General features: G+C 37.4%; 1 protein-coding gene across 4 annotated transcripts in view; it reads right to left on the bottom strand.

Annotated features, from left to right (window-relative positions):
• The window catches only part of PDE7B (phosphodiesterase 7B), a 359981-nt gene that overhangs the window by 50829 nt on the left and 287103 nt on the right, over positions 1–22049 (bottom strand). For all 4 annotated transcript variants that reach the window (XM_060419706.1, XM_004011365.5, XM_004011366.4 and 1 more), the window contains one exon: positions 180–331. In XM_060419706.1, coding sequence (XP_060275689.1) covers positions 180–331 — 152 coding nt within the window. The remainder of the gene's footprint in view (positions 1–179; positions 332–22049) is intronic.

Genomic DNA, 22049 nt, shown 5'->3' with positions numbered 1-22049 from the left:
TAAGGGAAAAGCCCAGATGTGTTGAGTAACTGTTGAGAGGCACAGAACTCCCCAGGGCCCTGAAGTAGGACTCAAAGTGAGCTGCGACCAGTGGAGGGAGGGGAGGTGGGAGGGTGGGGGGAGGCACACCCTCTCAGCCACTGGCCTGGTATGAAGCGACAGAGGGGTAACTGGCTCACCCTTGCTTGTCCAAGGTAGTCTTCATCCAACAGGTGGAGAGGGGCTTGTGGTATAATTCCACGAAGCAGCCTTGATGCATGGAAGTATCTCTGAAAGCTTAACAGTCTTTTCACCTTTTTCTTGGTGCCAATTTCCCCTGAGTGTGTTGTATCTGTGGAAAGCAATCAAATTCCAAAGTTATACATTTAAAAAGCCCTATTTTCTCCACTCTGTAAAAACAGAGTGCATTATAAAGGAGAGAATCCCAAGAGATGCTCTCAACACTTTTTAAAATAGAGACCATGTAACTCTGCATTTGAAATTCTTCTAGAACAAGAAGGATATTTCTGATATGTTACATTCATTAAAAGGAGATATTTCTGACTAATTTTGGAAGACATGAATGTGAATTAAAAACCTCATTTTCTTATTAACAACGTTAGTAAACTTAGTGAGTAAATTTACACACTTTTGTATGCATTTAAAGAACAGTTGTGCTTTTTTATTCTTCTATACTGGAATGGAGGTTTCAGAATTTAGAATAGGTTCTCATCCTACAATCTCTGTAGTCTGATGAAATCCTTCACCTGAATTAGAAGAGTTGAGAATACACTAGCTTGGATACAAGGAAAGGTTTCCTAATGTCCCAGGAACATCGGCAGCAAAGGAATTAAAACTCTCAGCACAAGAGTGACCTAGATTCTCATGCTATGAAGCAAAAAGGGTGTTTATTTTCTAATAGAGTATATTCTCTTTCACTGGTGGCCATGAAAATCTGATCCTGTCAGTAGAGATATTTTAACGCTCCTGTCACATGTGCCTTTAAAACTTGACTGTTGACTGTCCAGAAATACCCCAAGCACATAATTTGAATGTCTGTCAAGGTATGTTTCATCTCAGATGAAATCCTATGAATCACTCAGCCACATGAGTGATGTCTGCTGCCAAATTTAGATCTGGAGTCAACCGAATGGTCTTAGAAGGAAAACATACAGTTCATACATAAAGAAATTTTGGTTCCTCTCATGCCTCTTCCCATGTCCCCTTTTCCTCTATAGAAGTCAAAATCACAGTGGATACTGGAAGCAGAGGAATAGATGGAAAATGACCCTTTTACAATGTGGCGCTCCCAAGGTCAGGGAATGACCGAAATCAGAAAGTTACTTGGTTTTATTATGCATGCAAAGACTTAACTCAGGGCACACAACACCCACTGCTTTTTGGAAATGCCACCTGATTAAAATTCTTTTTATTTTCAATTGGGTTTAGATTTTCTGTGTGGGGAGATGTAAACAAGACCATAAGGAGATAAGAGCAGTAAACTGAAGTTGGGTGCTTAGTTAGGCGCACATCAATATGAAACGTGGGCTCAGTTCTACTGATGGATGGGTTCTCACTCATTTCTGTTTATCAATTAAAGTACAGGTTACAGTGGTTCATTCACTAAAAAATGTTTTGAGGCAATTTTCTGATGGTCCAGTGGTTGGGACTTGGCATTTTCACTGGCAAGGTCTGGGTTTGATCCCTGGTTGGGGAAATAAGATCCTGCAATGAATGGAATGAAGCCACACACACAAAAAATGTTTTGAGTGTTACTAAATGTTACTAAGGGACAGGCACTGTTCCAGATGCTTGGTGAGATCTTTCAGTTCTAGATCCTCTAGTGAGCAAAACAAAGACCCCCATCTTCAAGAAGCTTGCATTCTAGCCAAGGGAGATAGAAAATAAGCAATAAACAAAAAAGAAGTAATTTATAAAAATGGGTTAGAAGCTGGTATGTGCAATGGGGGAAGAAAGGAAAGCAAGGGACAAGGGATCAAGAGTTCTGTGATGGGATAGCCAAGGTCGCCCTCATTAGAGGCTACGATTTGATCAAAACTTGACTGAACTGAAGTACACGAAGGAGCAGACCAAGCAGGTATCTGGGGAAAAGCCTTTCTTACAGAGGGACCAGCTCAACTAATTCCAGAGTGGGAGTGAGGCTGGGATGCTGGCATGTAGAGTGAGAGAAAAAGAGGAGAAAGAGATGTGTTCATAGAGCAAAGTGGAGGTGTGTGTGAGAATTTTACTCTGAAAGCCATTGTAACAACTTGGGCTCTACTCTCAGTAAAACATGGAACCACTGCAAAGTTTTGAGAGGAAGAGTAGTGTGGAAACACAGCATTTAAAAAGGGTCACCGTGGCCTCTGTATTAAGAAAAGATTGTAGCAGCAGACTTTTGATGCAGTGAGATCTGTTATGGGGCTACTGGAATAATCTTGGCAAGAAATGATGGTTTGGTTAGACCATAGGGGTAGCCATGGAGAGAGCTGACGTGAGGGGATTCTGAATACATTTTAAATATATTTTCAAGTTTTTGGCCTGAATAACTGGGGGAATGGAGCTGCCATCATCTGAGATGGGGAAGGCTGCAGATGGAACAGGTGTGGGGTGGATTTCAGCTTGATACGTGTTGAATTTGGATGTCTAGTGGAAATTCAGGTGAAGATGTCTAGTGGAAATAAGTGGATATAAAATCTAGAGCTTGCAGGAGAAGACTGGGTTTGAGAAATACATTTGGGAGTGGTCAGATGAGATTAACCTAGGGACTGCGAGTGCAGCGCTCACAGTCTAAATTCACTGAACTGCGCCGTTAAACAAGCACATTTTATTGTGTGCTTATAAGCAACAATATCCAGTAGCTACAAGCGCGTTTAGCATGCACATTTTGTTATTTAAATATAATTTATCGCTAAAAGGAGCCAGAGAACCTTGGTGAAATGTGTGAATCTAGGACTGGGGCAGGCAGAGTACAAGATGAACTGTGACTTCTTATAATGCCAGAAAATAAGGGAGCGTTCAAAAAATGATGGGCTCGTAGAAAAATGACAGAGGAGACGATGTGAAGGGGGGCTTTCTGAGCAAATATGCAAAAATTTGAAACCCAGCATGAATAACAAGAGAGTGGATTATAAACCACTGACTAAAAAAAAAAAGAAAAAGAAAAAAGATTCCACCAGCCCATAGTAAGGACGTGAGTAAATAAGTAAATAAGAGAAAGCTCTGACCAATAAGGTGGAAGAAACAGTGAATTATTAGTAATAGCAACCTTTATAGTAATAACTGATTCAGGCCAAAATCATTAATAGATAATAAAATTAAGTAAAAAGCAACAGGATAATTACATAGTATCAAAGAATCTTTTCACAAGTGACACCAATCCAAAAGGAAAACATGGATAGTTTTCTAGTGGACAAAGGTATAGGAGGTACCATCTTCACTAACTATTCAACGTTAGCATCACTTGTCATAGGAGAAGCTGATATCTTACTCTGCCTGACGTAATTCACCGAGGACACAACATCACCTGTGCAGTGGTCCTGCCCCAAAGGTACATCCCACCCCTCAAAAGAGGTAACATCAGAAAAACCCAAACTGAAGCATATTCTTCAAGTAAACAATCTGTCCAAACTCTTTTAAAAAATTAATTAATTAATTTTTAATTGTAGAATAACTGATTTACAATATTGTGTTGGCTTTTGCCATACATCAACACAAATCAGCCACAGGTATATATATGCCTCTGCTTACACTCTTAAAAAATATCAACTTCATAAAAGACAAGGAGAACCCAGGTATTGTTTCATAGTAATGGATACACAGATACAGTGTGCTTAATGCAATGCATGGCTCTGAACTGGATCCTGGATCCCCCCCCCTAAAAAAAAAATTCCATAAATGACATTAGTAGGACAATCTGTAAAACTGGGATATGGACTTCTATATGAGATAATAATATCCTATCTATAAATGTCTTCACTTTGATAATTGAACTGTGGTTATATGGGAAAATCCCTTGTTCTTAGAAAATACATGTTGAAATATTTAGGGATAAAGGGGCATGATGTGTACAACAAATTCTCAAGTGATTATGAAGAAAGTAGCAGCAAGGTAAATGAAGCAAAGGCACCAGCTGGTGCCTCTGGGTAAAGGGACTACGAATGTTCTTTGTTCCGTTTGCACAAATTCCCTATAATTCTGATGTTATTATATAATAAAGAGTCTAAGAAGGGAAAGAATGGGAAGGGAGAAATCTGACATAATGACACGGAGTATATTCAGCTCTCCAGGAGTTTTGCCACGTTTGGGAGCAAAGCAATGTGGTGATATTTCTATATAAGAGCTATACGGAATGAAATCAAGTGTGTTGGTAGATAAATGAAATTAATTATTTCTGTATTATGTATAAACCTGAAAGGAAATATCCATACAATGGTCTATTCCTTTTTTTGGTAGTCTATGAAAATCCTCCCATTCTAAAATAGTAGAAGAAAATCTCCCTTGTGGCTAATAGCATACCTGTGTTTACATAATAGAATCAGAAGCAAACAACTTAAGCTTGGATTATGGAAATATGGCACAAACATAGCAAATTGAAATTATGGATTGTTTCTTGGTAAACTTCCATTCAGCTTTCCATGTAAGATATTTTAAGCAGATTCGTAGGTAAGATAATGACACTTGTTACATACAGTAAATATAGGTGATTAGAGATAATTTCTGGTCACCAAAATTATCATTTTGACTAAAATATTTCTAATCTCCTGTTGCCATGAGCTGAGAACCCATTTTTGCCTTAAAGAAAAGAGGAAAACAGCAAGACTCTCTCCTTATTTTTTACCCTTGTAGTCAAAATGGTGATAGTCTACTAAAATGACAATGTGGATCTCTTTCAATTTTTATTTTCATTTTTGATATTTTTTGTTCTTAATTTTTATTTTGAAAATATTATGTTAAAAATAAAATACATTAATTACTGAATTATTTGGTACCTTCTAAAATTTTGCAACTGAGGTAAGGGCTTCACTTGCCCCAGCCTAGTTTTGGTCCTGTCTGGCATCTTTGCAGCAGAAGCTCAGATAATCTGAAAAATGTTAAATATTAAAATAAATCTATACTTAAAACCTTCTCATAGTTAATTTTTTATGATAGTGTGTAGGTTAAAAATACATTAATAGCATATAACATCATTCATCATGAGAGAGTCAAAGTTTTGGAATCATTTGGTTTAATGTGTATTCTTTATTTGTGCAAATTCTTACTTATTGTCTGAGATGGGCAGGTAGGTATATGCCAAGATACAGTATTTGTTGGTGGCCAATATTTTCTAAAATACAAAGGCATGTCGTAAGTATCCATATAGCACTGCTCTCTGGGTTGTTCTTTAATATATGAGAGAATAATTCAGAAGTGATACTGGGTGGCCATTTATGAAAATGATAAACTTTCATTTTCTTACATGAGGACATTCATAAAGCTAAATGAAAAAAAAACTTTAAGGCAGCTCTCTTGAAGAGATTCAATAATGAAAGAAAATAAATTCATTTAAAAATAATGTTAATAATTTATTTATCAACTGTCATTTACGGAGCACTTTGTGCTGTGAGATAATAGGATAGAAAACTAGGATATAAACTGAAGGTATAGTTGGGAGAAAAAATTCATATAAAGAACAACCTGTGAATAAATCACCATGCTGTATAATAATCCCGGGTATTGGCTTTGGAAGTGTCGATATGTGTTATACTGTTATTAAATAAGACCTGACACATTTGTTTCCAAAAGGACTTTCAGTGAGTAGCATATTTTTGTTTTGATTATTAGGAGTACAGTGATAGGCATTTCTGGACAGAAATTTAAATGATTGGCTAAGCTAAATTTGGAAGATAGCTTCATTAAAATCAGGCTTCCCTGGTGGCTCAGATGGTAAGTAGAGAATCTGCCTGCAGTGCAGGAGACCTGAGTTCGATACCTAGGTTGAGAAGATACCTTGGAAAAGGGAACAGCAACCCACTCCAGGATTCTTGCCTGAAGAATCCCCATGGACAGAGGAGCCTGGCGGGCTACAGTCCATGGCGTCGCAAGGAGTTGGACATGACACTTTCAGTTAAAAGCCAGAAAGAAAAACACTAATACAGTATACTAACGCATATATATAGAATTTAGAAAGCTGGTAACAATAACCCTGTATGCGAGACAGCAAAAGAGACACAGATGTATAGAACAGTCTTTTGGACTCTGTGGGAGAGGGAGAGGCTGGGATGATTTGGGGGAATGGCATGGAAACACGTATAATGTCATATAAGAAACGAATCACCAGTCCAGGTTCGATACAGGATCCCTGGGGCTGGTGCACTGGGAAGACCCAGAGGGATGGTGCAGGGAGGGGGGTGGGAGGGGGGTTCAGGATGGGGAACACGTGTACGCCCGTGGCAGATTCATGTTGATGTGTGGCAGAACCAATACAATATTGTAAAGTAATTAGCCTCCAATTAAAATAAACAAATTTAAATTACAAAAAAATAAAAATTAAGCAAAAAAAGAAAGAATCTTCACAAAGTGTGTAACAATAAAATACTGGGTTTATTCAATACTTTTATAGAATTAAAAAACTTGATTTAAAGGCATTCACAGCTGCCCTAATGGTGCTTTCTGTTTGGATTCTGTAGTTTAATGGGCTATGGGTCCCCATATTCTCGTTTGGAAGTTACAAAATGTTGCTCCAGAAGGCCTCACTGCCTAATCTATGTACGCATTGACTCTGACTGTGAAAGTCATTTTCTGCTTGCTTGTTCTCTTACAAATTTCACAAATTGTACATATTAACACATTTCTGCACTATTTAGACTAATTTTAGGGTTATGAAGTTTATATTGGCACTGCTCATATGGTAATTTTCAAATTTCACAAGCTGGGATTGGCTTCAGTGCAAAAAATGTTAATAAAAATTATTTTCATTTTGAGTACCTTCTCTATGGCATCTTCTCTTTACAGGGGCTGATACATTTTGTACTAGGAGAAATCTTAAACCTAGAAATACTATCTGGGGTTAAAGAAAAGCTATAAGCTCACCTATATGATGAGGGTGTTTCTGTCAACTGTATACATAGTTCCTCCAACAATGTCTTTATCTACTATTAGGTTTAAAAAGCCCATTTGGGTTTTCCACACCATCTTGCAGAAAAACTTGAAGGACCTTTTTGGCCAACCCAATATTTCCAGAATTTGAATAATTAGTAATTGGTGCAGAGGTAGCTCAGGTGGTTCTGAGAACAAAGAATGCTTTTATGTTTAAGTGGAAACTTGCTTCTAGCAAACATGGATACTCAACTTCATAAATTTAACATCAATACTTTCAGAGCACTAATTCTACTGAATATTTAAAATAATATTATTAATAAATTCCATAATCTGATAATTATTGTACTAATAATTAAAATACTTATATAATTATTATATAATTATATAATCACTGTTATAATAATTATGATGAAATTCCTTGCTGAGTTAGTGGCTATTCAAATACTTTCATATTCTTCTCTTACAGAATTTCAATATATCATACTAAAGGGATATTGGTATAAACTTATTACTCCTCAAGGTTAGAAACCATCTTATCAAATGTTGTAACTCCTTGTATCTAGTGTATAATCTTGCTAATTATGGAAACCCCATACAAAGTTTGTTGTTGTAATTTGATTCAATTCTTTCAATTAATTTATAGAAACATCATTATCAAGTGCCATTTTAAAACAATAAGCTGATTTGTAAAGTGTAAGATCCTAAAACTTACATTTATACACTAGCTTTTGAAATCATTTTCTCAGCTCCCCCAAATGGAGTTCCAGAGACCAGGTGTTCCTGCCACTGCCATTTCCTGTGACTGACCTCCACCATAACACTGTGCCCTGTGTGATAGCAAATTTACTCTTATTTACACATTTGACTTATTAGACTATAAGGTCTCACAGGCCAGATTCCTGGTAGTTTTTTTGAAATTTCACATTATCCTACAGCATATAGGTGTTAAATATATGATGATGGAATTAAATAATTTTGCTGTATCTGTGCTCTAGTTCTGAGCTCAAGAATGATGAGCCTTGGAGAAATCAGGTTGAAATTCTAGTTTTAAATATGTGGTTTTAAAAAAGATGAAAAAAGTTAATTAGTGTGATTTTAGGAGTCCTGAAACGCAAATAGCAGGTTTATAGTATAACACTTCTTTTGTATAGCCAATTCTCACCAGTTTAGGATTCAGGATTCCTGCAAAGTTGGAAGGTTAGTGGAGTTATCCAGGATGGCAATTTTCTTGAAAGCATTCATGAGGGTTTTAAGATTGAAATAACCTAGGCTAAGGTACAGTTGCCCTATAGATAAAATTTTTAAAGACTAATGAAAAAAACTAGTAAAGAGATAATATGTAGAAAATAATATCAATGTATTTTAAAAATGTATAATGTGGACTTCTAGTTTTCTTGACAAAGTGCTAAACGAGACTAGTGCTCACTTCAACCTACAACTGAAGTATTAAACACTTCAATCTATTATCATGTGCTTTTAGGAAATTTCATGGGCTTCCTAGGTGGCACTAGTAGTAAAGAGCCCTTCTGTCAATGCAGGAGATGGAAGAGATACAGGCTGAGTCCCTGGGTTGGGAAGATCCCCTGGAGTAGGAAATGGCAACCTGCTCCAGTATTCTTGCCTGGAAAATTTCATGGACAGAGGAGCCTGCTGGGCTACTGTCCATGCAGTCGCAAAGAGACGGACATGACTGAGCGACTAAACACATACATACACAGCAAATTTCATAATTTATAATTCAGACTGGGCTGTAATGACTTTAGTCAAATCCCAGCATTCACAGATTAGTATCTCTAGACATTGAAGTCTCCATTTCTTCATAAAAGAACCAGATGCCAAGAAATCTTTAAAATATAACAATATTTTGATATTGATACATGATATATAGAAATCCCTAAAGACTCCATCAAAAAACCCTTTGAATAATTGATATTAGTGAAGTTGTCAGATAAAAAATGAATACACGAAGATCTGTTGCCTTTCTATACACTAATAACAAACTATCAGAATGAGAAATTAAGAAAATGATCCCAGATACAATTACATTAAAAAGAATAAAATGCTGAGGAATAGATTTAACCAAGGAGGTGAAAGATCTGTATACTAAAAACTACAAGACAGCAATTAAAAAAAATTGAAGACAAATAAATGGAAGGATATTCTGTGCTCATCAATCAGAAGAATTAATATTGTAAAAAATTCTACCCAGAATATCCTACAGGTTCAATGCAATTCCTATCAAAATTCCAGTGACATCCTCCATGGAAATAGAACAAATAATCCAAATATTTGCATGGTACCACAAAAGAACCTAGATAACCATAACAACCTTAACAAAGAAGAACCAATCTGGAGGCATCACACTGGCTGATTCTAAACTATTTTACAAAGCTATAGTAATTGCATAGTATGATATTGGCATGAAAACAGACAAATAGATCAGTGGAATAGAATAGAGAGCTCAGAAATAAACCCTTTGCATATATGGTCAATTGATTTATGACAAAGGAGCTAAAGGTATACAATAGGGAAAAGAGTCTCTTCAATAAGTGGTGTCACCATTGGTAACAACATGAATGGACTTTGAGGGCGTTATGCTAAGTGAAAAAAGACCAGTCAGAGAACGACAAATGCCGTATAATCTCTCCTACATGTGGAATCTAATCTGGGTCATAAGTACAGAGAACAGATTGGTGGTTGCCAGAGATGGGGGTAGGGGTGACCAAAATGGATGAAGAGGGTATTAAATATTTTAAAAAAGAGAAGAACAGAAAAGAGAATACTTTGTCTATTCTGGTCTTTCAAAAGTCATCAGTGGTCATAAATGACCATATTTGTTTATTTTTCCTGTACATATTACCAGCAGTCAGAAAATGGCACTTAGAAACTAAGGACAAACAAAGATATTACTTGTCCTATAATATCAAGTGTGGAGACTGTCCTCACATGGGTTGATATATATTTAAGACAAAGTCAGTACAAATGACCTCCGAAATCCGAGAGCAATTTGATTGAGATAAAATAGAAATTAAATTCCTTAGCATCTGGGGAATTTTCTAAGGCCTTTAACAGGAAAATAAGAAAATCAGTTGTGATATCCAAAAACAAACAAAAATGCAGACAACATAACATTAACAATAACAAAATCACCAAAAAAAGAGAGGAAAGGAACAAAAAGAAAACAAACCTAAACCAAAAGAAAACTCATCATTGCCTTAACATTTAGCTTGAAGTTGGAAAATCAATTTGAGTTAAAAGGAGCTAAGTTATTTTAAGTTTCCTAAATGCAGGTTCTGAACAGAGATGTAGTAAAGCCCCATGTCATTAGCTCTTCTATGTACAACAAATACTCACGACTTCTTGATGGCTGTCACTTGAAGAAGAGCTATGCTTCAACACTGCCATTGAGTGGGAGGAAGTGGAGGAAGAAGAGTTTTTAAGGCAAAGAGAACTGTTTCTCTAGTTCTACTTTTTAACGTTTATTTTTTTAAATTGCCAATTCTCTTTTATGCTCTTGACAGTAAAGAGAAAACCAATATGGCTGATATGAGTCCTAGAATAGAATGAACTCTTTCCTCAGTTCACTGTATCCACACCTGCTGCCTTGCCTTTAGAAAACGTGCTCAGAAAGTGTTTAAGAGGGTTAAAATCCTTGTCCTCCTCAACCATCCAATGAACTGGTTTATGGCAAAATGTGCTGTTTCTAGTCTATTATTTTGCCTACCCCAAAATCCACTTCAACCCATGGATTATGAATCTCTAACTTCGGGGTTCAGGGATAGTTGAAAAACTATTTCCTCTTTGTAAGGAAGGAAAAGCCTTTAAAATAAGAATTCTCTGGGCAATAGAGAGGTTTTTCAAAATCTCAGTTTGAATGAAATTTAAATGAATTAGTAAGCATCAAATTTCTTTAGTTTAAAAGGAGAAATATGTGCCAGGCACAATGTGGTTTTATTGAACTCTCCGCTTCTCAGTGTTTGAAATGTTTAGCAAATCCCAAGTTTTGAGGGCAATGGTTTGTGGTGAGCAAATTGAGGTGACCAAACTTTCAGTTGATTCTAAGTCTCCAGAGGTTTAAAACTGTTGCATTAACTCTCTAGTTCCTAGCATGTATTTAAAATAAGTGTGGTCTTTTATCAGAGATATGTGTTTGAATTGTTATATTTCACTATAAAAATTCCAGATTTGTGTTGTAATATACATCTGCTCCTTGCCTTTCACTCTATCTGCTCATTCTACACCCCCACCCTGGGAGAGTGGGGGTAATCCTCTGATTGTCTCCAGTTGTCCCCTCCAATCACTCTCACCTACCACTGACAGATTTATTTCTCAAGCACAACGCCTACCATGTCAGCCCCCCTGCTTCAAATTCTTCAGTGGCTCCCCAATGTCTACATAGTTATACTATTTTTCTGGTATTTATGGTCCTTTACAATGTTGATGCCAACTTATTTTCCCATTTTTATCTCCCACCAGTCCCCTTGCAGATAGATAGGTCTCTGCTCTGGCTGTTTTTTTCCCCTCCCAGGTCCCTCAAGCTTCGGTATGATTCCCACACTTCTCAGCTGATTAATCAATTGATTACTATCTCCATCTATAGAAATGCCATTAACCCTTCAATAGCCCACCTCAAATAACTCCTCCTCACTTCCCAGTCAGATGCATTCAGATCTTCTGTGAGCCCTCTAATGCTTTGCAGTTGGGATTGGAGTAACCAGCGTTCTTAACTCTCCTGCCCGTTGCTGCACACACTACTATAAGCCCTATTAGAGTAGAGTAGGACTATCAGTAGGGTGCTGATAGTGGTAAAGAATCTGCTTGCCAGTGCAGGAGATGCAAGCGACATGGGTTTGATCCCTGGGTCAGGAAGGTTCCATGGCGTGGGAAATGGCAACCCACTTCAGTATTCTTCCCTGGAAAATCCCATGGACAGAGAAGCCTGGCAGGCTACTGTCCATGGGGTCTCAAAGAATCGGATGTGATTGAGCACACACATGCCTGTATAGTGTGGTGGCTGGCTTAAAAGGTGCTCATTGAACAAGGGAATGAAGGGATAGGTGATTATTTATTATTATTTTTAACCATTAAAAAAATCCAAGTATAGTTGATTTACAATGCTGTGTTAGTTTCAGGTGTTCAGCAAAGTGATTCAGTTAGACACATATTATATATCTCTATTCTTTTTTCGGATTGTTTTCTACTTAGATTATTACAGGACACTGAAGATCTGTGCTATAGTTCCCTGTACTATACACACAGGTCCTTGTCGTTTCTGTTTTATACATAGTCGTGTGTGTATATTAATCCCAAATTCACACTTTATCTCTCCTGGCCCCCTCCCACCCTGTCTCCTTTGGTAACCATAAATTTGCTTTCTATGTCTATGAATTTATTTCTATTTTGTAAATGAAGTCATTTATATCAGTTTTTAAGATTCCACATGTAAGTGCTATCATATGATATTTGTCTTTCTCTTTTTGACTTACTTCATTTGATATGATTAACTCTAGGCCTATCCATGTTGCTGTAAATGGCATTATTTCATTCTTTTTGATGGCTGAGTAATAATCTATTGTGTGTGTATATATATGTATATATATACATATACATATTCTTTTAAAAATTATTTATTTTTAATTGATGGATAATTGCTTTACAATATTGTGTTGGTTTCTGATTCATCAACATGAATCAGCCATAGGTATAGATATGTCCCCTCCCTCTTGAACCCCCTTCCCACCTCCCACCCCACCCGACCCCTCTAGGTTGTCCCAGAACATTCTTTCTGGAGTAAGGTGATTATTGGTTGAGATAGAAACTTTTTCTTTTTCCTACCTCTTGTAGCACATTATTTTCCTCATGATGCATACCTCCACAGAACTGATAGTAAGAATGAATTGTCTGGAGCAGGGCAAGATTCATTCATTTTATACAACAGATAACAGGGTAATCTGCTATGTAGAAGAACTTGAACTTCTTTTTCTTTTGGAATTTGTAGGATTTTTGAAAACACTGTAAGTATATCTTTAGAGTATCCATCAGCAGAGACCTGGGTAGGAATGCGGACCTCCAAAAATTTTCAGAAAAGGATCCTTTATGTTTTATTCTTTGGAAAGGAAGTTCATTGTGAGTGAATTCCTTTCTCTTTATGGGTTATAATGGATGCTTGAGTTACAGTCCACCTGAGTGAATCCTCTGATTTAATGGATTGAATCAAGTGGGTATTATATGTAGTTGGAATATAGCTCTTTAAATGCAAACACCCACTCTAGTTCAGTAGAGCTTGAGATTTTTACCTGCATGTTGAGATTTGTTTCTTATGGCCCATGGCTCTCTATGGGTTATAGTGGCATCTTAGGTGTAATCATACGTGTAACACCATTAAGGAACAAATTCCCACTGAGACTCATACCATTCATAGGTCAAGGAAAGCTATAGATTTGTACACTGAGTTAGAGAAGAGAGAAGAAATTTTTAGAGGATTATTCTGGTGTCAACTTGCATGAGTACCTGAGCTGTCCTCAAAGATATAACTGACGGATTTAATCTAGAACAAGCACCCCTGGCCTTCTATTCCATTTATTCTGTCTATAGCAAAAACAGGGCTTGGGGCCAGAGGGTGATGGGACTAAGAAATATTGAGCACCTACTAGATACTTTACATTTGTCATCCTATTTAATTTTCAAAAAAGCGGGTACTGTGAAGTCAGTATTACCAGGTACTTTCTACAGATGAAGCAATGGATTTAGAAGAGTTTACTAAACGCTTCACAACAGCTAACAGGGTAATCTGTGCAGAAGAACAGGAACTGCATAACTGATAAGTAGCAGAGCAGGGACTGGAACCTAGGTCTATCTGATTTTTCAAGATGCTTTGTTCATTATATTCTGTTCTTTATAGAATAGAAAAAGAATAGGGGGCATGTGACAGTCCAGCATGGAACCTTATTTTCCCTGAGGTACAGTGATGTATGAATACTCACGGAATCTCAGATTTCCTTCCTTTTAAAAAAGTATAGTGAAACAAAAGCAAGAAAAGGACATTTCAGTGCAATTCATAAATACAAGTGTTCTAAACACAGTAAAAATGTAAAGGTTGAAGATTAAAATCAGTATCATTGAACAAGAATGTCAGAGTGAGAAATACTGGAGGGCTAATATTGAAAGACAGTCAGTAAAATAACTAGAGAACAACCAGAGAAATAACTTCATAGCAAAACTTGGAAGTGATTCTATGTATGTAACTTTCCTGTTTCTCTCACTAAATGTACAAATGGAATATTGGGAGGTGAATAATAAATCACTTGTGGGTTTTAAAATTGAAAACACATGTATTACTGACACTGACTTAATGTGATTTGATTATTATGTTATTACACAAAGAAATTCACAGACATTGGTTAGTACCTCAAGCTTTGGAAAAGACTAACATTTTTGTTGTGTACATAGAACAGAGCGGCCGTTTCTGGGGAAGGGAAAGAGTGGGAGGTACTTGGGCAAACAGGCTGCTCAAAATAAAACTGTGACAGGATGCACACTGGCCTCGTGTTTAACCATTTCCGAGCCGGGCCTTAAAGGCTCTTAAGATTTTTACCTGAATGGTGTCTGCTGATCAAGATGTGATCTGAGAGTGTAATCCTACTTGTTTCACATGGCCTGTGGATTTCTCTTCTTTTCTCCAGTTTTCTTTCCTCTAGAAAACTCATCTATCTTGTACGTGTTTTCTAAATATTTCTAATTTCCTCGAAAATGTTAAATAATATTCTAATAGGCAAAGGTTATTTAATAAACATATAATATTCTTTGGTAGCTGTCAATGAATGAAAATAAAGTACTTTAAGCATGAGTTGGCTGTTTTTTCTTTTTTTTCCTGAGTCTCTCTTAGTGCTTAGATCTAAGCAGTGTCATAATTACTGGGAAGGCTCCATTCACAACTATTTACTGAGCACTTTCTCTGTGTAGGTACACAAGGTACTGTGTACTTGAACACACAAAATTTTCAAGACAGTGTTTCTGCCCTCATCTACTCAGAGGAAGGCGGTAGAATGCTCTCTTTACCATCTTCACTACTTTTGTCTCTACTTTAGCTATGATGGGAAAGGCATATTTTGACATAAAAATGCCTAGAAATTATCACATAAAGTAGAAAATATGAGCAAGAAAAAGATTATATCATCACATAATCTTTTTTTTTTTTGGATGTGGACCATTTTAAAATTCTTATTGAATTTGTTACCATACTGCTCCTGTTTTGTGCTTGGTTTTTTTACCTCAAGGCATGTGGGATCTTCACTCCCTGACCAAGGTTTGAGCCCACACTCCCTGCAGTGGAAGGCAAAGTCTTAGCCACTGGACCTCCAGGGAAATCCTGGGATGATTCACTTTCCCCTTGCCCTGGATGGAGTCAGAAGGCAAGATGGCACCTGAGATGTAGGTAAGGGAAGGAGAAGAGTGGCGAGGATCAGTGGACAGAGCAGGAGAAAAGGAATGAAGAGAGATCAAAAGAAGAGAGACATACAAGCACCCAAAGGAGGTGTCTCTACTGTTAAGGCCAACCTGAGAAGAAATGTAAGGATTGTGTTGTCTCACCCTCTGAATGCCACATGGGTTTGGGATTTCCTACAGTGAGGTTGTGTTCTTCCTGGTAATAGACTGGGTCTTGCATGTTCTTCCAGATGAAGTGAAGCCTAACTGCAGGGGTAGAGTGGTCAGTCAGAAACATGTTCCTATTTTCAGGACTATAGAACCACAGAGCTCTAAAAACAAGCTTATAGAGGCCTGTACCTTGAAAAAAAAAAAAAGTGAATATACATTTAACTTGCTAGAGCTGTAGAAAGACCTGCTCAAGAAGGAGTTGTGGAGATGCACTAGGCAAGGAGTCAAAGTGGAACGACATAGAAATGCACGAGTAAGTAGTATATGAAGTGTCTGGGCTGAGGTTTACCTTCCTTCTGTCCTCCTCGCTCATTAGCCCTGGACAGCTCAGAGTGAAGAGTTTAACTGCTGTGCCTGAAGGAAGGGGTGATGGCTATGGAATCAATTCAGCTAAGAGAGATTCAGTTGGAGAGATCCAGAGAAAATCTGTCCTCAATCATCTCAATAGCTCATCTTTCCTTCTGTCTCCATCTCTTCCCTTTCCTTCTTCCTTCCTTCCTTTCTTTCTCTAAACATTAAATAAGGATTTAGTAGCAGCAGTGTTAGTCACTCAGTCATGTCTGACTCTTTGTGACCCAATGGACTGAGCCCATCAGGCTTCTCTGTCCATGAGGATTCTCCAGGCAAGATTACTGGAGTGGGTTGCCATTCCCTTCTCCAGGGGATCTTCCCAATGTGGGGATTGAACCCAGGTCTCCTGCATTGCAGGCAGATTCTTTACCATATGAGCTACAGGGAATCCCCAAATAAGGGCTTACTTTGGTCTAGACACTGGGTGGTACGGGGAGTGCAGAAATTATGAAGACATGGCCTCTTCCCTTAGAGTTCCTTGTCAAGAAGGAAGTTCACTCCTGTTCCTCCACAGCAGTAATAGTCTAAAACTGTTAGCCTGGCTTGGGAGGGTGATGTCGCACTCTCTTGGGACCCCCAACTGCCCTTCTAACAGGCAGCTAGTGTGCCTGGGGTCTCTAGGAGCAGCTATGACACCATGATGGTTCTTGTTCCATCTCATACAGATGAGCCATGTTAGCACTGCTCTACTTGGAGTCTCAGCCAGAGAGGTGGTCAAGCTAGGCAGAACCTACAGACTGTGATAAAAAAAAAAGTGTAATACCGTGTGATATCACTTATATGCAGAATCTTAAAAAATGATACAACTGAACTTAATTACAAAACAGAAACAGACTCACAGACTTAGAGAATGAACTTACCTGGGGGGAGGTTTGGCGGGAAGGGACAGTTAGGGAGTTTGGGATTGACATGCACACACTGCCATATTTAAAATGGATAATCAACAAGGACCTACTGTATGGCACAGGGAACACTGTTCAATGTTATGTATTAACAACAACGAATTCTTGAGAAAAGCAAATTTGAAAAAGAATATATACATGTACATATATATATGTATATATATATGTGAATCACTTTGCTGTACACCTACAACTAATACAACATTGCTAATCAACTATATTCCAATATAAAATTTAAAAAGTTTCCCAAAAAGTGTAATTCCAAGGAAGAAGCCTTTGGTCTAGAGTGAGATCACCAGGCTCAAGCCTTGGTTCTCCAGTTCTGATAAACCAAAATTAATCCACATGGAGCATATTCAACAAAGAGATTAGTGGAATGTGTAAGGCAATTGCAGTCAGAATGCAAACATCATCTGGAAAAAGTTACTTAACCAATCAATGAATATCTTAGCTTGACTTAGTTTGCAATTAGATAGGCAATATCAAACAGACAGATTCTGATGGAAGGGGCAGCAGAAACAGTTTAAAGCTTGGGGTTCTATCTCAGAAGAGCACTCTCTACTTTGGGGAGAGCTGGAAGTTGGGGTGGAGAGGTTGAGAGAAGAGATGGAGGATGGTGAAAAGTCTTTTCCATCCTTCTCAGCAGTTGCTGGTGTTCTGTGCTGGGTTCCCACAGCCAACTCCACCTCCAACTATATTTAGCAAAGCAATTATTCATTTGTATCAGAATTGCCATATTTACTTGTTGTTCTCACCAGCTGAACTGTTAGTTCCTTGAGGGTAGGAGCTATGCCTTCAGTTCAGTTCAGTCGCTCAATCGTGTCCGACTCTTTGCGATCCCGTGAACTGCAGCACACCAGGCCTCCCCGTCCATCACCAGCTCCTAGAGTTTAGCCAAACTCACATTCATTGAGTTGGTGATGCCATCTAACCATCTCATTCTCTGTCGTCCCCTTCTCCTCCTGCCTTCAATCTTTCCCAACATCAGGGTCTTTTCAAACGAGTCAGCTCTTCGCATCAGGTGGCCAAAATATTGGAGTTTCAGCTTCAACATCAGTCCTTCCAATGAACACCCAGGACTGATTTCCTTTAGGATGCCTTATTGACCTTTTAATACCCAACATTTAGCACAATGGAGTGAATTAAAGAAGGTATGAGAGTCAAAAAAAACATCATTGATTTGGTCATTTGGACCCAGAGGACCCAGTTCTCCAATTAAAAAAGAAACACTGAACTAATAATAGTTATCCCTACTTCAAGTTTATAAGCAGAGAAACAGCTTACCAAAATTTTAAGGAACTTAGGTTTAAAAAAAAAAAAACACACAACAAAGAGCTAGAACAGGTAGAACAAGAGACATCTAAGAGCTCCCACCCATCTCAGTAACTGATACTGTTTCTTTGACTCACGTAATAGAATTAATTAAAAAAAATCAGGTTCTATCTTTACTGAGGAAGTGTTTTAAATTCTCCATTTACTGCAAATAAACCTCTGTTAGTTGTTTTCAATGATAAGCTTTCTAAAGAATTAATGAAATGAATGTCAAATCATTACTTTGATAGCTTGTATGTTAGACATTCAGTCACGTTCAGCTCTTTGTGACCCCATGGACTGTAGCCCACCAGGCTTCTGTGTCTACAGGATTATCCAGGCAAGAATATTGGAGTGGGTTGCCATTTCCTTCTCCAGGGGATCTTCCCGACCCAGGGATCGAACCTGGGTCTTCTGCATTGCAGAAAGATTCTTTACCATCTGAGCCACCAGGGAAGCCTGGGAGCTTGTGTAGGACATGTTCTTTTTTTTCAAGCATATGTGCTAAGCCAGCTTTCCCAGTGTATGGAAATCAGCCTCTTTCTTAAAATTCCGGGCTCAGACTCTCAGCAAAAACCAAAATCTGTCCAGCTTCTTTTGAGTCCTAGAGAACATCCCTCTGGTAATGACAAGCCACAGTCTGCCCTCTTGATGACCTGGTTGGGCTGACAGATTTCACACTGTTTAAGAATGAAAAGTGAGGAGTGTGTGCTCTGGAGACCCTCTGGAGCAATTCCTCATAGTGTCAGAAAGATCACAATAGGGCTTGAAGTTCAGAAGTTCAGTTAAGTTTAAGGTCATTCACCCTGGAAAGTTTTCATTAACTTTATTTTTTCTCTTTCTTGTACAACCCAACGAATGCTGCAGTTGCAAATTTCTCAGCATGACTTGATCAAAATCCACTCAAAATTATGCCAAGAATCTGCTTTTTAAAGCTATGCTGTCAAAATCTGCAGCCCTAGGAGGCTTAGATAATTCAGAAAGTATCTGATTTTCAGTAAACGGATTTCTAGCTATATTGAATTTCAGATTCTTTCAGGAGCTCCAATTCTGAAATATTTTTCTTAAAAGCAACCAAACTTTCTGAAAGTGACTGTAAAAATACTTTACCCACTTTGAGCCAACAAACTTCGTAGTTAAGCCACAATCAGTAAAACTATAATTATAATAAAATAGAATACTTCTATAATCATTTAGAAGCCATAGAGCTAAATGTTTTATATTTAAGATACCTTAGAACCAAATACTATCACTGATAAATACAAAACTCAAACTGGATTAATAACTACCTGTTAGTCAGCCGTGAAGAGCTTAAGAAGCAACTAAACTCAAGAGTGCTACTGGATTTATGAGATCAAAACAGAAGGCACTAGGGAAACATTGGGGGGCATTTTTGAATGTCACAATGCCAGAAAGAGGTTGAATGGAATTTAGAGGAAGGGAGCCAGGAATGCTGGGAGTCCTGAAGTGTGTGGGACAGTTCCACATATCAAAGAGTTGTCCGGTATCTTGTTCCAAATTTTCGGTGGCTACTGAGGCACTCATGGAGGTGAAAATTCTGCTTATAACTAATTATCTGAACCTAGAACCTAACCCTGTTTCCTTGTTTTCCATATAAGCACAAAGTATTCTTTTGTGCTTACATGCAAAGTACAAATTAATAGTTTGTGCTTTACAATATAGCTTAACATTCTCTTTTCAGGAATGCAACCACCATGCAAATTAAGGGAGGAATGTAATTTTGGCAGGGAGAGGTAGACAGGACTTTATCAGCAGTTGTTCTCCATCTTAGGAAATCACCAGTGGCGAAACTGCTTATGGTAATGGGTTGTGTTACTGATATAACACACTTGTCCCAGTCTGTAGTAGTAGCTGTCATTCACAGCGATTCTGCGTGTGGGTGCAGTATCTGACTACATCATGGTGCCTTCTAAGGAGGTTATCCCTGGGCATTTACATATTGAAAACATTATGCGATGTTTTCATTAAATGTGGCTTGTCTTGTAGTTTTGCTTTATAATACTGTCAGGACCTTGGATTGATTTTTTTAAAAATTATGTGAACAAGTAGGCTATGGACTTCCTATCAAAATAGTATAGGAAGACATTATAAATTATGTGCTATAAAATAGAAGCCTTGAGTCTGAGAAGGTTAAAAGCCATTCTACCATATGGAAATCTAACTGGTGACGGTGGTAAAGCAACAGACTCCAGTCCTGTAAGAAGGTCCTCGTAAGGATGCAGGATGCCTCGTTCCAGGCGAGAATGAAGGTCAGAGTCCCCCCCAGTTTCACTCATCCAAGAGGCATTATTACGGTCTTTACCATATCCTCTTACACAACTATTTACTTAGTATCTCTCTTTAAATCAAATGAATTCATTTTTACTTAAATGTATCTTAAATCAATTTGGTATCAATAAAAACTAGATTTCATGTGCTAGCTATACTTTCCTTAGTACATTAAAATAAATGTTACTATCAAAGGAAAAGAAAAAAGCTTATTCCTATAACAGTAAGATCTTATGTATCCTTTGATATGTACATTGCACTTTGGGAAATTGTGTTATAAAAGTGATATATATTAACAAAGGCTATAGGCTTGGAAAACACAATTTAAGGGCAAGGGATGATTTAGTTGTATATGTTAATTTTCTTTATTCCTTAGGAAAAAATGTATGTTCTTTTTGCTAAGATATATCCTAAATATTGTATTTTAGGTGTTAATTCTTTGTCACAAACATGAATACTTTAGAATGGAATATATGTTATATGATACCTGTACCACATAATGTTGCTAGTCTTTATGAAAATATTCTTTACTGAACTCTTATTTGAAAGGCTTTTTGTAACAAGGCAAATCGTCAGCCACTGTTGTCAGCATATTATGTACAAATTAACTATAGTAAGAATAGAATATACCATCCATAGCAACAAGTCTTTTTGAATAAACACCATAAATAATTTGTTTATTCATTCGACAAATATTTGTCAAGCCTTTACCAAGTGCAAAGCACTGTTCTCGACACTAGGATACAGCAGTGAACAAAATAAATCTTTCCTTATGTAGTTTTTATTTTATCGATATAAAATGAGAATAAGCAAAATTAATTTTCATTAATTCTGAGAAGGAAGCCTAAGTTTGGCATCAGGGGATATGCACAGATGATCCTGTCATTTGACATTTAATTCTATACAGTTAAGTGATTTTAATGTTCTTTTGTTTAATGTCTTTTAACAATATACTATTTTGTTGAGCTCACATAGCTCAGAGGCACAGAAACAAACAACTGAATCAAAAAATGGGCAAAAGATTTAAATAGACATTTGTCCAAAGGAGACATATAGAGATAGCCAATAGGCAGATTTAAAAAATGCTCAGTATCAGTAATTATCAGACAAAAGCAAATTCAAACCACAATGAAGTATCACTTCACTCTGCCAAAATGGCCATCATCAAAAAGTCTACAAACATTAAACGCTGGAAAGTGTGTGGAGAAAAAGGAGCACTCTTACACTGTTGGTAGGAATATAAATTGGTGCAGCCACTATGGAGAATAGTATGGAGACTCCTTAAAAAACTAAACATAGAGTTACCATATAATGGTGTGATCCCATCCCTTGTCTTATATCTGGAAAAAACTATAATTTGAAAAAATACATACATCTCAGTGTTCATTGCAGCACTAGTGAACAGTAGCCAAGACACTGACGCAACCTGATTGATGGGTTATTAATGGGTTCATCTGTATCCATTAACAGGTGAATGGATAA

The sequence above is a fragment of the Ovis aries genome, chromosome 8, assembly GCF_016772045.2.
Source record: "Ovis aries strain OAR_USU_Benz2616 breed Rambouillet chromosome 8, ARS-UI_Ramb_v3.0, whole genome shotgun sequence".
Classification (NCBI taxonomy): domain Eukaryota; kingdom Metazoa; phylum Chordata; class Mammalia; order Artiodactyla; family Bovidae; genus Ovis; species Ovis aries.
Note: the sequence above shows the minus strand (reverse complement) of the source record. Positions and strands in the feature narration are given on the sequence as shown.